The sequence below is a fragment of the Prionailurus viverrinus genome, chromosome C2 (assembly GCF_022837055.1).
Source record: "Prionailurus viverrinus isolate Anna chromosome C2, UM_Priviv_1.0, whole genome shotgun sequence".
Lineage (NCBI taxonomy): Eukaryota > Metazoa > Chordata > Mammalia > Carnivora > Felidae > Prionailurus > Prionailurus viverrinus.
Genome location: NC_062569.1, coordinates 36,857,006 through 36,872,246, shown reverse-complemented (window position 1 = coordinate 36,872,246; position 15,241 = coordinate 36,857,006). Strand labels below are relative to the sequence as shown.

Genomic DNA, 15,241 nt, shown 5'->3' with positions numbered 1-15,241 from the left:
ATTTCAGGGGTGTGATGTCTAGGGGCTGATGACGTAAGTAATTTCATCAGAGATAGGAAAGTTCATTATCAAGTCACTGTTCCTCTTTGGAATAACCCCTTTCAGACATTCTTTCACAGTAATCTAACCTGAATCGGCCTCACTATCTTATGAGGGTTTGCTCCGTAAGAGTGAATCTGAGGTGCATTAACTACAAAGCTCAGGGTTAGATGCGTAGTGAGGAGCAACAACACTGACTGGCAGATCTCAACACAAAAGTCTGCATGAGAAAGCTAAGTTCTAAAGAAACAAAAGCATTAGCAGTAGTAAAATTGGAAGTTAGGAGGAACTGGAATTAAACTAAGCCAATTTCCCACTAAAAATTCAGGCACAACTATCGATAAATTCACATAAAATTTATAAAATTGGTCATTAATTCTACTTTAATATTCACAACCCCTACTACTAGACAGTGACCCAGAAGAGGTTCATGATAAGTAGTAATTTTTAATATTACTCAACTTGAATTTTGAATCATCTTTGCTGTCAGACCAGCATACGTGTATCACTTACTAAGTGAGCCTAGCCAACTGCATCAACATTTGCAGCTCAAAGCAATTTTACTATTTTAACATGTATGCATTTAATGGTAGAAACTGTATGCTAACAAGGCACTCCCAACAGTCTCTCAGGAAATATCTAGGATCTATCCTAGTTCTAAAACAACTGAAACTATCAAAATAACAGTAGGAAAAAAAAAGTACCATAGTTCCATTCACAACTAAAAATCATAGCACTGCATCAAGTAAAGCCTAGAAATAAAAAATGTATATATTTAATGGGACTCTACTAGGAATCATTATCATTCAGTCAGAGCCTACCTAATATGTTCATTATTCCTACTGGCTGTTGAAGAGACCATTCCTTTGGTATTAGTCAGCAATAACATAGTTGTGTATTTAACCTGGTCAAGAAAAGACTGGGGACAGAATAGGTAACCACAAGACATATACTGTCAGGGTGGAACACTAAAATTAAAAAGCATTATGAATTAGGGGCATCAAGGTGGCTCAGTTGGTTGGACATCTGACTCTTGATTTGGCTCAGGTCATGATCTTGTGGTTTGGGGTCGAGCTCTGTGCTGACAGCAGGAAGCCTACTTGGGATATTCTCTCTCTCTCTCTCTCTCTCTCTCTCTCTGTCTCTGTCTCAGGGTCAAGCCTTGTGTACGGCTCTGCACAGATAACAGGGAGCCCGCTTGGGATTCTCCCTCTCTTCTTCTCTCTCTCAAAATAAAGAAATAAACTTAAAAAAAAGCCTTATAAGTTAAATCAAGGAAATTATCATTTCTAAACACTATGAAACACTACCTCATTGTATACTTTAACATGAAAGTATGTACATGATACTTAGCAAAAGAAACAAGTTAGAAAATAGGGTGTATAATGTTAATTTGGAAAAATGAAACATACTATATATATTACTATATGAATTTACTACAAGTCATCTACTAAAACACTGACAGAAGTTATCTTTGGTTGGTAGGATTTCAGATTTTTTTGCTCATCTAGATTTTAAAAATTTCTACTACCAAAGAGTCCTGTTTTTTAGGAAAAATAAAGTTTTAAAAAAATTACTTGAAACTACTTTTCAGTATTAGAAACCCAAATCTATGAACATCTTAGAGAAAATATTTAGTACTCCTTAATACATTCATACAAAAGTTTGGTTTTATTTACATCTGTCATCATTTTATAGATTTGGATTATAGCAAAACAAGTTAGGTATTTTTTGTTTTGTTTTGTTTTTGGAGAGGGTAGTTTTGGGTTCAGCAAAACATTTCCTAGTCTCCTCTGAAGCCAGGTGATAGTGGCTAAGGACAGCCATATGATACAATTTTGGCCAATAATATATAAGTAGAAGTTGCTGGTGGGGCATCTGAAGAAGCTTGTTGAATGGGACTCCCTAACTGCAGCAGTGGCTTGAGAGGCTGAAGAACTTAAACAAGGCAGTCTACAGTCTCATGGTGCTGGGCATATAAAAACTGGAGCCCAAGGCCCAACAAAGTAGAGTGCCACTGGCAAATACACAGGCTTTCTGTTGGAACCTCTAAAGGACTATGCCTAAAGAGTAAGAGTGAACAATACTGACCAGCCTGTACAAAGACCAAAACTGGGGTGCCTGGGTGGCTCAGTCGGTTACGAGTCTGACTCTTGATTTCGGCTCAGGGCACGATCTCACAGTTAGTGAGATCAAGCCCCATGTCAGATTTTGTGCTGATAGCAAAGAGCCTACTTAGGATTCTCTCTGCCCCTCCCCAGCTTGTGTATGCATGCACACTCATTCTCTCTTTCCCAAAATAAATAAACAAATGTTAAAAAAAAAGAAAAGAAAAACAAAACAAAACAAAAACAAAGACCAAAACCTAGCCTAGAATCAGTCAAACCCCTAACCTCTAGATATGACAAAAGTAAAAAACTAAATCTTCGGGGCGCCTGGGTGGCTCAGTCGGTTAAGCATCCGACTTCGGCTCAGGCCATGATCTCACGGTCTGTGAGTTTGAGCCCTGCGTCGGGCTCTGTGCTGACAGCTCAGAGCCTGGAGCCTGTTTCAGATTCTGTGTCTCCCTCTCTTTCTGCTCCTCCCCTGTTCATGCTCTGTCTCTCTCTGTCTCAAAAATAAATAAATGTTAAAAAAAATAATAAAAAAAAAAACTTTATAAAAAAAAACTAAATCTTCTCTGAAGGAAAAAAAATCATCATCCACAGCTTCAAGTTATATCTAAACTATTTCATATTTTTCAATGTTCAGCATTCCAACAAAACTTATGAAGCATGCCAGAAGACATACACCAAAAACAAAAACAAAAATAAAAACCAACAAAAAGCAGTCAATTTAGAGGAGATGCAAATGTTGGAGTTAACTGACAGAGGTCAAAATAACTGCTTAACGGGGCGCCTGGGTGGCTCAGTCGGTTGAGCATCCGGCTTTAGCTCAGGTCATGATCTCTCGGTTTGTGAGTTCGAGCCCCGCGTTGGACTCTGTGCTGACAGCTCAGAGCCTGGAGCCTGCTTCAGATTCTGTGTCTCCCTCTCTCTGCCCCTCCCCTGCAAACGGTCTTTCTCCATCTCTCAATAATAAATAAATGTTAAAAATTTTTTAAAAAAAATAGCTGCTTAAAATATTTACTAAGGTAGACAACAAAATGAAAAAGCCAACAAAACACTGAAAACTATAAAGTGTATCAAATGAAAAATTTAGAATTAGGCAATAAAATAACCACAATGATGTATTCAACAGCAAATTAACCACAGCTGAAATGAGAACTGGTAAGATGGGAGATAAATTAGTCAGTGGAAAATATCCACAGTGAAGCACAGAGAGGGGGAAAACATAAGAGACACAGGAAAACATAGGAAAATGGTCTATTATTCATGTAACTGGAGTCCCAGAAGAGGAGACAGATAAAATAGGGAAGGAGAGAAAAAAAAGATAAAGAAATAATTGCCTGGAATTTTCCAAAACTAAAGAAAGACATCAAGGCAGAGATCTAAGAGCCCCTATGAACACCCATAGGATAAACATAAAACCATATGAAGGCAGAGCATAGTAAAACTGCTAAAAGCAGATCAAAAGAAAATCCTAAAAGCAACTAGAGAAAACAGAGACGTTAGCCACAATGAACCAACTACAAGACTCTGATAAGAAACTATGTTTGATGATAAATATGCAATGTGATTTGGTCCATTACTGCTTTCTTATTACCCAATCTCCTAAGGGAGGTTCAATGACAAAATAGTATACTTTTCATATATGTCAGAAAATATTGGGAAGATTAGATAACTGCCAAGGTATTTTCTATGTTTTATTTAAAGTAAACCAAATAAGGGGTGCTTAGGTGGTTCAGCCAGTTAAATGTCTGATTTTGGCTCAGGTCATGATCTCCCAGTTTGTGAGTTAAAGCCCTGCATCGGGCTTTGTGCTGACAGCTCTGAGCCTGGAGCCTGCTTCAGATTCTCTGTCTCCCTCTCTCTCTGTACCTCCCCAGCTCGTGCTCTGCTTCTCTCTCTCTCTCAAAAATAAATAAACATTAAAAAAATAAAGTAAACCAAATTCTTGGGAGCTATTCTATATATATCTTGTAGCAATGATTACGTTAAGTTGATATATGCGATTATATCACATTAATTTGTACTAGGAAGCATATTTAGGAACTTATATTACTCTAGGATTATATGAAAGTTGAATATTTTGTATTAAATATAGCTAACTTTATTTCAATCACTTTTACAAAAGTTCACACAAAAATCTGTATTTTTGTAGAAGATATCATGAGAATTTCTGCATAGAGGTTCAGAAACTCAGGTGAATTACAAGTATTTGGGCAAAACCCAATGCACATACTTAAAAACTTCTTCAGTCTAGATTTTTTTTTTTAGTTTTTATCACAAAATACTATATTATAACAACCATTCCACATAAAAGAACTCAGTATATTTTAACTGGTGGGAAGTTTTCTTCATATGGGCGGTGGGAGGGGAAATCCCAACTTCTTGTTATCTGACAGATATTTTCATATATAGTAAATCATTTTGGACACAATTAGCTGTCAGATAAAAAACAAAATAAAGGTTTTTTACTTAATCTCTCTTATTTATGGGTAGATTTGTTCTTCTCCTTAAAGAAGTATTTACTGGGGCGCCTGGGTGGCTTGGTCGGTTAAGCGTCTGACTTTGGCTCAGGTCATGATCTCACGGTCCGTGAGTTCGAGCCCCGCGCCAGGCTCTGTGCTGACAGCTCAGAGCCTGGACCCTTCTTCAGATTCTGTGTCTCCCTCTCTCTCTGCCCCTCCCCTGTTCATGCTCTGTCTCTCTCTGTCTCAAAAAAAATAAATAAACGTTAAAAAAAATTTTTTTTAAAAAGAAGTATTTATTACAATCTAGAATGGCTCCTGTTATTTCACATTTACAATTTTACAAATGAAGTTTTTACAAAATTAACCTGTAACAATGAATTATACCTTTATGTTCACTGTGTTTTAATCAGGCATGTAAAAAAACCCAGATGTATGTACTATTAGGTATGATCATCGCATTTATTATTTGTAATACTTGTTTAAAGTGTAGGGCAGAGGCCATATTAAAAAAAAAAAAAAAACATGAAACAATCAATAGCTTATGGCATGATCCAGAAATTCAAGATAAGCTTGTTGGTAAAGACTTATTAACTAAGTCATTACATCAAAAAGACACGATTGACAGTGCATCTGGATTTACTGCTTGTACAAGTTGTATGAGACAAACACCCTTAATTAATGAGAGTACCAACTTCTCCAGATAACAGATATGGTTTAATCAGTCTTATGTAAAGGCATACTCTTTATCACAGCACCTAAGAACTAAAGAAAGGAAAAATACCTCAAGTTTGTTGTGAATTCTAGGACTATATAGCTAAGAGCATGGCTGCTGATCACTGAAGCCAAAAAGAGGATTTATAGAAAGAGGCACCCACAGAATCCATATTAACTTTACTTATGTGGAAAAGAGTAGGAGAAAGAACACTAAGTTTAGTAGGATGATAACCACAACCAGAAACTGAGGAAGAGAATGCTTCAAAAACAAAGAGTGGTCCACTGTATCAAAGCTGCTGGAAGATCATGTAAGAGAGGGACTGAAAAATGTCCACCAGACTTATTGATACAACGTCATGGAAAACATTATGGAGAGTCTTTTGTGTTCTCCCTCTGCCCATTGTGGGGTATGAAGGCAGATAAGAGAGGGTTAGGAAGAGAATGGTTCAAATGGAGGGAGAAACTGCAAAACAAAAACAAAAAAGAAACAGAAAAAAAAGTGGAGAAAAATACATTCATGAAATATTAATAATAATATCTCAAATGTCTGAAAACTGAAAATAATTCTCATTAAAAAATTTTTTTTAACATTTATTCATTTTTGAGACAGACAGAACGTGAGTGCGTGAGGGGCAGAGAGAGAGGGAGACAGAGAATCTGAAGCAGGCTCCAGGCTCTGAGCTGTCAGCACAGACTCCAAGATCATTACCTGAGCCGAAGTCAGACATTCAACCAAATGAGCCACCCAGGCACCCTGAAAATAACTTTCATTTTTAATGGCAATAATAAAGCATCCGGGAAACAATCCAAAATAAGAGGTTAGTGTTCTTTGTAATTTTCAACTGTTTTGATATAAAACCCATCTTACTACTACTGGGATCTTTTCATTTGAAGGCTAAATTACATTTCTGCATATTACTTCCCTACAACTTCAGAACTGAAGGGAATCCTATACAATGAAGTTCTCATTTCACAGATGAAGATTCTCAGACAACAACAGGTTAGCAACTGTTTTGGGTACAAATGCCAATTAGTGGTAGAGCTGGGAAAACAAACATCTTCCCCTCTGAGGGAGAGATGCCAATAATTTCTTCCACCCAAACCCTTTCTTAGGGGAGATGCCTACCCAAAGTCCCAAAATAGACTGCTTTACAGTAACTTTGCCCCAATCATACCAATTAGAATGCAGTGGACATATGACCCAAGTTGGGCCAAATGCTCTAAATTGTGGCAGAGAACTAAATCAGATCTTAGAAGGTGAGGGGTTGTAGGGTCACGTAAACTCAGGCTGATGTGGGCATTTTTTTAGCTGTCAGGAAGAGATTAGAGAGAAACAGAAGTGAGAAACATGTAATCTCATCAGATATACAAAATGAATACAAGGGAATCTCATCATTAAATAGTGGGTTTTGTTCCTTTCATTTTGCAAAGTGAATAGTATTAAAATAAGAGTACAAGATAGGAAATATTAACTATTCATTTAACAAAATAAGAGGGAAGGAAAAAACACTAAACAGTGAGCACTTATACTCAACGAGCATAGTGAGCATATGAATAAGAAAATATGAATCAGTGGATTCAGTTCCCAAGTGCCCCTTGCACTATCTACTGCTGCACTGAGTGAAAGTCCACAGTTTAAAGGTACAATACAGGGGCGCCTGGGTGGTTTGGTCAGTTAAGTGTCCAACTCTTGATTTGGGCTCAGCCGTTCATGGGATTGAGTCCACGATGGGCTCTACACTGACAAAACAGAGCCTGCTTGGGATCCTCTCTCTCCCACCCTCTCTCTACCCCTCCCCCACTCACGTTCATACACTCTCTCAAAATAACTAAACGTTAAGGGGCGCCTGGGTGGCGCAGTCGGTTGAGCATCCGACTTCAGCCAGGTCACGATCTCGCGGTCCGTGAGTTCGAGCCCTGCGTCAGGCTCTGGGCTGATGGCTCGGAGCCTGGAGCCTGTTTCCGATTCTGTGTCTCCCTCTCTCTCTGCCCCTCCCCCGTTCATGCTCTGTCTCTCTCTGTCCCAAAAATAAATAAAAAATGTTGAAAAAAAAATTAAAAAAAAAAATAACTAAACGTTAAAAAAAGATACAATACATATTTTTCATTCACCATGGTCCCGAATGCAAGCCAACTATTTTATGTAGTAGTCAACCAAAAACAAACTACCCAATATTTTAGTGCACTTTATGAGAAGTTAAAATCTTTTCAAAAATAATTTTGACTATGTAAACTGTATCTAGATTATTATTGTAAGAACCTGATCTCCACTTAAAAGGCAGCTCCTCTTAAGTAAATGCCTGACAACTTCCAGCTCTCACTGGCCATACCAAAGTTCCTGTAATTATACTCTAAGAAGTTCCCTAGGAACTTTCAAATACCCCTCCCTTTTTCTTTAAGCTAATCTGAGTAGGCTTCTGTTCCTTATACTCAGATGTTCTCTCCTAATAACCTGCTGAAGCCTTTTCATGCCCAATAGTACAAATAGTGAAAAGCAAGAAAGCTTTTTTAGAATCAGACAAGATCTCTATTGGAACCATGGTTCCATCACCTAATAGTTCTATGACTTTGGAGATGTCATTTAACCTCTATGAATCCATTTTCTATATTTGTACAATGGAGTTATTAAGGCTACCTACATCTCATAATGCTTTTCTGAAGATTAAATTTGAAAATGTATATTAAGTACTTAGTACTGTGCTTGGGATACACCATCTAATCACTAACAGTAACTACTAGGCGGAATCCCTACTGAACCCATTCCTTCTCGGGATGGCTCCATCAACTGCTCTTATTTCCATGGTATTTTGTAAAATTCCACAAAATTTATGCAAGTGAACAAATCTATTAACAAACTAGGATTTGTATGAAACGTAGGCTACTCTTCTATCTTTTCTAGGCTCACAAAGTTAATTTAGTATTCCTGTATCTAATTGGGGCCAAACAACAGTATTTCCAATAGTACCATATTAACCTGAAAGGTGTTCTACATCCTCCCAGCCACTAATGTACTCTTCTTTCTAAAATGTGTTTAAAATTTTGGGGCGCCTAGGTGGCTCAGTTGGTTGAGCATCTGACTTCGGCTCAGGTCATGATCTTACAGTTTGTGGGTTCGAGCCCTGCATCAGGCTCTGTGCTGAGAGCCTGCTCAGAGCCTGCAGCCTGCCTCAGATTCTGTGCCTCCTCTCTCTCTGCCCCTCCGCGGCTCATGCTCTGTCTCCCTCCGTCTCTCAAAAATAAATGTCAAAAAAAAAAATCTGAAGTGTGTTTAAAATTTTTTAAAAATGTTTATTCATTTTTGAGAGATACAGAGCATGAGAAGGGGAGGGGCAGAGAGAGAGGGAGACACAGAATCCGAAGAAGGGTCCAGGCTCTGAGCTGTCAGCATAATGCCTGATGCAGGGCTCTAACTCACGTACCATGAGATCACGACCTGAGCTGAAGTTGGACACTCAACTGACCGAGCCACCCAGGTGCCCCTAAAGTGTATTTTAAAGGGACCTTACTAATTATCATTTAAGCAAAACACTTGTAAAGGTTAATAACTCATGGTCATGAAAATCATTCATAACAAATAAAAAATGTTGACATTATCTCTAACAATGAAATGCTATTTCCAGGATTTTATGATTCAGAGATGAGTTTTACCCACTCAACTGAATTAAATCCTGTTATCTAATACTAATCTCTAATACCATCTCCAAGAATTACATATTCCAGAGAGATTTCTACTTTTTGAGAGTTGGGGGACTTAGATCTTTTAGCAAACTTATACTGGCCATAAGAATGAATTTTAATAAATTACATCTTTAATATAAAACTCAAATTTCATTTTATACCAAATTATCAAAGCCTTTTCTTGTCTCACTTTTTGTTAAAACTATTAAAAAGGAAAAGCTTTAATAGTTTTAAATTAAAAATGTTAAGACTTTCATATCTGCCTTTTGGTAAAGGTATATTATGAAAATGGCCACCTGAGTGACTGATGGTAAACAGGTATTTTATATTTGTGTAGCAATTAACAGTTTTTAAAACACTGTTAAAAATATTTCACCTAATTCTCACAACCATAGGCATCAACATGGCAACTTTTATTTCGATTTTATAGAAATAAAATTCAAGGTCAGTAAAGCAACCACATATGAAAATTAGGATCTAAATTTTCTGACTTCTTGTGCAAAAGCCTTTCCATTTTGTCACACTGTCTTCCACCTGTGTGGTATACAATAGTGGCTAACTGGAATCTGAATAACAGTTACTGCCAAATAGAATGAAAAGAACATTAAAATGAGGTAGAGTGAATAAAATAGGAAAAGTTTCAATTATATTTTGTACTTAAGAAGGGGCTTTATATACAAATACTTAAGTTTTTGAGAATTTAATCAAAGAGAATGCTTGAGAGGTTATGAGGAAATAGAGACACAGGCACTTTATTTGCAAATATCTGTGGGTGCACGTAAAGCACTTTTTCTTGTCTTAAACTTCTGTTTGAGTCACAGCGGCAAATTATAACTTCTTTTGGAGAGGAAGAATTCTGCTTGCAGTATGTCCTCGGGAAATGGTTTCACAATCCTTACCATATTTTATAAATAAACAGGGTTACAAAAAAAGGATTCCCTTCAGATAGAAATAACAATTTCTAAGAGAAACTCAGACTTTTCAGAAAGAAATAGAAAGTTAAGCTACTTGGCTAAACATGTATTTTTACTCACATATAGAATCTGTAAGAACTCTTATTCTGGCAAGAGGAAAGAAGAGCTTTAAAAAGGTAATAATACCCTTCCAAATAAAAAGGGTGAACAACAGGAAGGGCGGGTGTGGGAATGAAAGGCTCTGCAAGGTGGGCTCAGGCATGGTTTGAATGAATATTTTCCCAAGACTAGACTAGTTTATTAAGAGAATAAACAACATCCTGGCCAAAACAGATAAAATCACAGACTTCTGGGATTCTCTTCAAAGTAAGAATTAACGTAGCTTTTCTCTTAAAAAAAATTTCCCAACCAAAAAAATTAATAATTTGCCATTGCGACTCGAACAAAAGAACTAAAACAGGAAAAAATGTCCCCTTAACATAACTTCCCCAAACTCTCTCTCTTTCTCTCTCTCTCTCTCTCTCTCTCTCTCTCTCTCTCTCTCTCTCTCACACACACACACACACACACACACACACACACACACACACGCATTATCCTTGAATTCAAGGCAAGGCATTTCTTTCCAGCTATATATTACCTAAAGGTCTATAATATTTGGTCCCAGAATTTAAAATAATGTGTAATAGCGCTGTCTGTATAAACTAGAATAGTTTGTTTTCCACACACTTTCTGCATGCTGACAATCTCTTATACCACTTAAGCCTTAGTAATTACCTGAACCTCTGAATTGGAGTCAACAGGCTGTAGTAAAAACCAAGTTTCTTTGCCACTGTGGTTACATAAGTCTTCTTTTTTGATGGCTACTTTTCCTGTAGGAAATAATGTAAGAGAAACATATTTTGTACAATCATTAGCACTGCTAAAAAAAAATCATTAGCACTATTATATGTAATACTTTTAGAAAATATTTTAAAATAATTTGTACCTACTGATATTAAAAAATCCACTTTTTTTTTCTCATTAAACTTTTGCTTTAATGGTTCTAAAATTCTATTACAGATTTTTGGTCAAGTTGTTTTCTATATACTAAAGAATGAAAAAGTGCCTCAGTTCCCCCTGCCCCTTGGCAGACCCTTTTCTGGGTCATTTTGAATCAGGGGATTAGACAAAAATTCAGTTGTATTTACATGCAAATGAATTTTTTAGTACTTACTCAATAGATTCACGTTTTTACCCAAAGTTCATTCCATGTAAAAAGCAATGTACAATGACAGTGTAAACTAATCCTCCCAAACCTTTAACACTATGAATAAACCGTATGTTCTATCTAGACAGACATATTTGCATTTAATAAGAGTTCACAAGTTCCAATTAAGAGAAAAAGATGAATACCATATATCACTAACAATTTTAAAAACGGACTTGAAAATTACAGATTAAGACAATAATTTTCTTTAAAATCTGCTTTTATCAAAACATTATAAACACTGCTTATGTTGCTTCAATGCATACCAAAAAATAATAACAATGATAAATAATAATAATAATCAGGGCAGTTCCCTAAAGAGTTTCTACCTCTTAGAGAAAGATACGGTACAATGAACAAAGTTGTAGGAGAGAAAGAAACAGAAATGTTCTTATTATAATGAAGTATTTGCCATGTTGGTACAAAGCATTTCCTTCCTCAATTCAAGTTTTAAGAAGTAGACCCAGTTTTGCATACAACTGACAATTTATTCCAAGACTCTACACAAAAGTTTCAACACAGAATATATACTAAAGTCAAAGTTCACTTTCTTTCATCAGGTAAGAATTTCACTTTAAGTGTCCTAATTACACTTCGTGCCCTTTCTCTTCTGATCTATCTTGGTCTTGTAGTTCCACATTTGAAAACTTTTAGAAAACAGTAAAAAGTTTTCTATCAGGATTTATCAATTGTTCTGTATCAAGTGGTAAGGAAAGGTATGACAAGAAAAAAAAAAACACAAAAAAACTTTCTTTAAAAATTTGGAATTAGGTAGTGGTGATGGTTGCACAAATCTGTGAATATACTAAAAACCACTGCAGGGGTGCATGGTGGCTCAGTCAGTTAAGCGCTTGACTTTGACTCAGGTCATGATCTCACGGTTCATGAGCTCAAGTCCCGCATCAGGCTCTGCACTATTAGTGCAGAGCCTGCTTGGGATTTTCTCCCTCCTCTCTCTCTGCCCCTCCTCCCCTGCTCACGCTTTCTCTCTCTCAAAATAAATAAACATACATACATACATACAATAGTTAGATGATGGATGAATAAATAAATAAATAAATAAATAAATAAATAGGATGAAGTCTAATGTAAAGGCCAAAATCTTCTTGTGAATATATGGAATTTATAATTCATTCAAATCTTGAGGAAATAGCACCAGGAAAATAATATATTTCAGTGCTTTTTTTGGTTAAGTTTAAGACACAAAATGATGGGAAAACAAATTCTTCCACTACTGGATATATTGATTAAAAGCCAAGTACAGAATTTAGGCACTCAAATATTCTTTACACTGTTGAAGAAGTTTAGGTTAAGAGAGAAATTACACAAATCTCTTGATATGTTTCACCTATGGGTTATAGCAAATTCCTGGCAAATCAATATAATACCAAGAATGGCTTAAGATACAGAATTATGACAAAGTATTAAGTAGTGCATGTCACAAATGATTATGATTATCAAAAGTCTATCGAGAGGCTCCATTTACCAATGAATCTACTCCAGATATGAACATTAAGGCAATGTATAACAGTTTGATACACACACACACACACACACACGTACACACAGAAATAGATCTATATATCCTGTAGCTGAAGCTCTTACATTTTGAAAACAACTCATTTCCCCCTTTAAGAATCTTGGTATAGGGGCGCCTGGGTGGCACAGTCGGTTAAGCGTCCGACTTCAGCCAGGCCACGATCTCGCGGTCAGTGGGTTCGAGCCCCGCGTCAGGCTCTGGGCTGATGGCTCGGAGCCTGGAGCCTGTTTCCAATTCTGTGTCTCCCTCTCTCTCTGCCCCTCCCCCGTTCATGCTCTGTCTCTCTCTGTCCCAAAAATAAACGTTGAAAAAAAAAAAAAATTAAAAAAAAAAAAAAAAGAATCTTGGTATCTATGCACCATTTATGTCTGCTTTCCAGAAAAATGCAGATATTATCTGGCATGTAATTTTAAGAGAGTTTACTCACCATCCAGTAACTCGCTGAGAGATTCCTGGTTAAGGCCTGATAAGACAGTTTCTAGGATTTTTAGTTTTATACATAATTTATGCATATGTACACAAAATATACATGTGTGTATATATTTTCATATTTACAAGTATCACCAAAGCAAGCCCCCAACTTGAAAATAAGGTTTTTGAAAAAGTTTATTTTGAAGTTTACTGGCTTAACTGATTCATTTACTCATTCAACAAATAATCACAATACCACTGTGCTTTAAAAGGTGATATGATTTCCAGACTCTGCTAACCAAAATCTATTTAATTAGTAATGCTTCCAAAAACTAGAGAGTAGGAACTCTACTCAGATCGCTGAGTATCCATCTTTATCACATGTGTCTTCCCAAATGAGAATTCTCTTAGTTCACAGGTAAAAATTCCCAGAAGCAAGTATCTTCTTCCTTCTACTGCATATCTTGTGCATCCCTGGCACTCACTGCCATGAAAGAGTTGAATGATTCTGGTCTTCTGAGAGAGAAGCCCTTCTCTGATTAGTTGTAAAAATTCTGTGCCTCTAATGGTCCCAAAGATTATCTCAAGTTTAGTGTTCACCATTTTGAGCAAAGTTAACTCATCACTTTAGTAGCCATGAAATCACCAACCTCAAAAAAACAAACAAAAAACCTCCCAGGAACAACCTACTCAACAAATTATTTAAAGATACTATTTCATTTCCCCACTGTCCTGACAAACTCATAGACAGAAAAAGCTCAGACCAAACACACACACACACACACACACACACACACACACACACACGCACGCACACACACACACCCCAGATGCTGTATTAGTTCCTTAAAATAAGACAAGGAGAGGAAACACAAAAAGAAATGAAGGAACTGTGGGCACAGAAACTATCTTTGTTGGTCTCAAAGTAAAAAAAAAAAAACTATTCTCAGCTTTCCAGCACCACTTCTAAACAGCATTTTCTTGCCATCTGTAAAAACTGTGTTATATTTGGGCCCCATTTTTAGATACAACATATTCTTAGAAATTTCATCCTCATACAGATCACCAACTGGCAAATCTTGATAGCCCTGTTCCTACATGGACGCTAGTAGAAATGGATGAAAAGAGCAGATATTAAGTAGTGACAACTGTGACTGTCTATGCAGGATGAAAATGGATCAGAAAACTGAACAAATTCTGGCACACAGTCAACAACAGCGATTCAATCACAAAACTTTAATGCCCTAGTGTATAGAGTTTAGGGTACATTTTGTTCTCCATGGTAGACTGGTATATTAATGGTCCCCAAAAATCATTCTTCCTTGGTCTATGCCATCGTGTGGTCTTCTCCAGCACAGACTCTGGTTTGGCCATGTCACTTGCTTTTGCCAAATGGGACATCAGCAAATGTGATGCAAGTAGAATCTTACTAAACACCTGTGCAGTAGGGCTTACCCTCTTAAAACCCCAAAACCATATGGAAAGGAAGCCCCAGATAACAGCCAGCACCAGCCACCAGACATATGAGTCAGGCCATTTAGTCCAGTCAATCTTCTGGATAAGTGCACATTAGTGATCCCAGTTGAGACCAATGAAATAACCACCAGTTGAGCTCAACCCAAATTAACAACCCTGAGGATCATGACCAAATATATAGTTGATGTATTTAGCCACCAAGTATTGGAATGGTTTGTTATGTACCAACAGATAAGTGATACAGACCCTATGCAAACAGATATGAAAGTGTCATCTTAGGCAATTTTGACTTTAGAGCTAAATGCCAGCAGAAATTACAAATTGAAAAGTTGGAAAAGACCTTAGCAATCTTAAACTCAGACTTATTTTACAGATACGCCAGGCCTAAGAAGGTAAAGTGATGTGTTTAAGATCACACAGCCAGGAAGTGACAGAGTCATGAATGAATTCAGGTTTCTGATAGCCTAGTGAAATTCTCTTATACTGTTCTGAAACAAGGCGAAAGAAAAAAAAAACTTGCCTAGGTCAGATAACCACAGTTTAGTTTTTCAGCCTAGATGCCCCTCAAAGTAAAACACCCAGAAAATACACACTATAAGATAAAATATGTGTTTTATTTTTCTATTAGAATTCTCACTGGAAAT

General features: G+C 36.7%; 1 protein-coding gene across 4 annotated transcripts in view; it reads right to left on the bottom strand.

The window, feature by feature from the left end:
* The window catches only part of RASA2 (RAS p21 protein activator 2), a 122,720-nt gene that overhangs the window by 69,478 nt on the left and 38,001 nt on the right, over positions 1 to 15,241 (bottom strand). For all 4 annotated transcript variants that reach the window (XR_007155578.1, XR_007155579.1, XM_047874667.1 and 1 more), the window contains exon 4: positions 10,699 to 10,793. Coding sequence is in view for 2 of the 4 variants with exons in the window: in XM_047874667.1 (XP_047730623.1) it covers positions 10,699 to 10,793 (95 nt within the window). In the remaining 2 variants the exon portion in view is untranslated. The remainder of the gene's footprint in view (positions 1 to 10,698; positions 10,794 to 15,241) is intronic.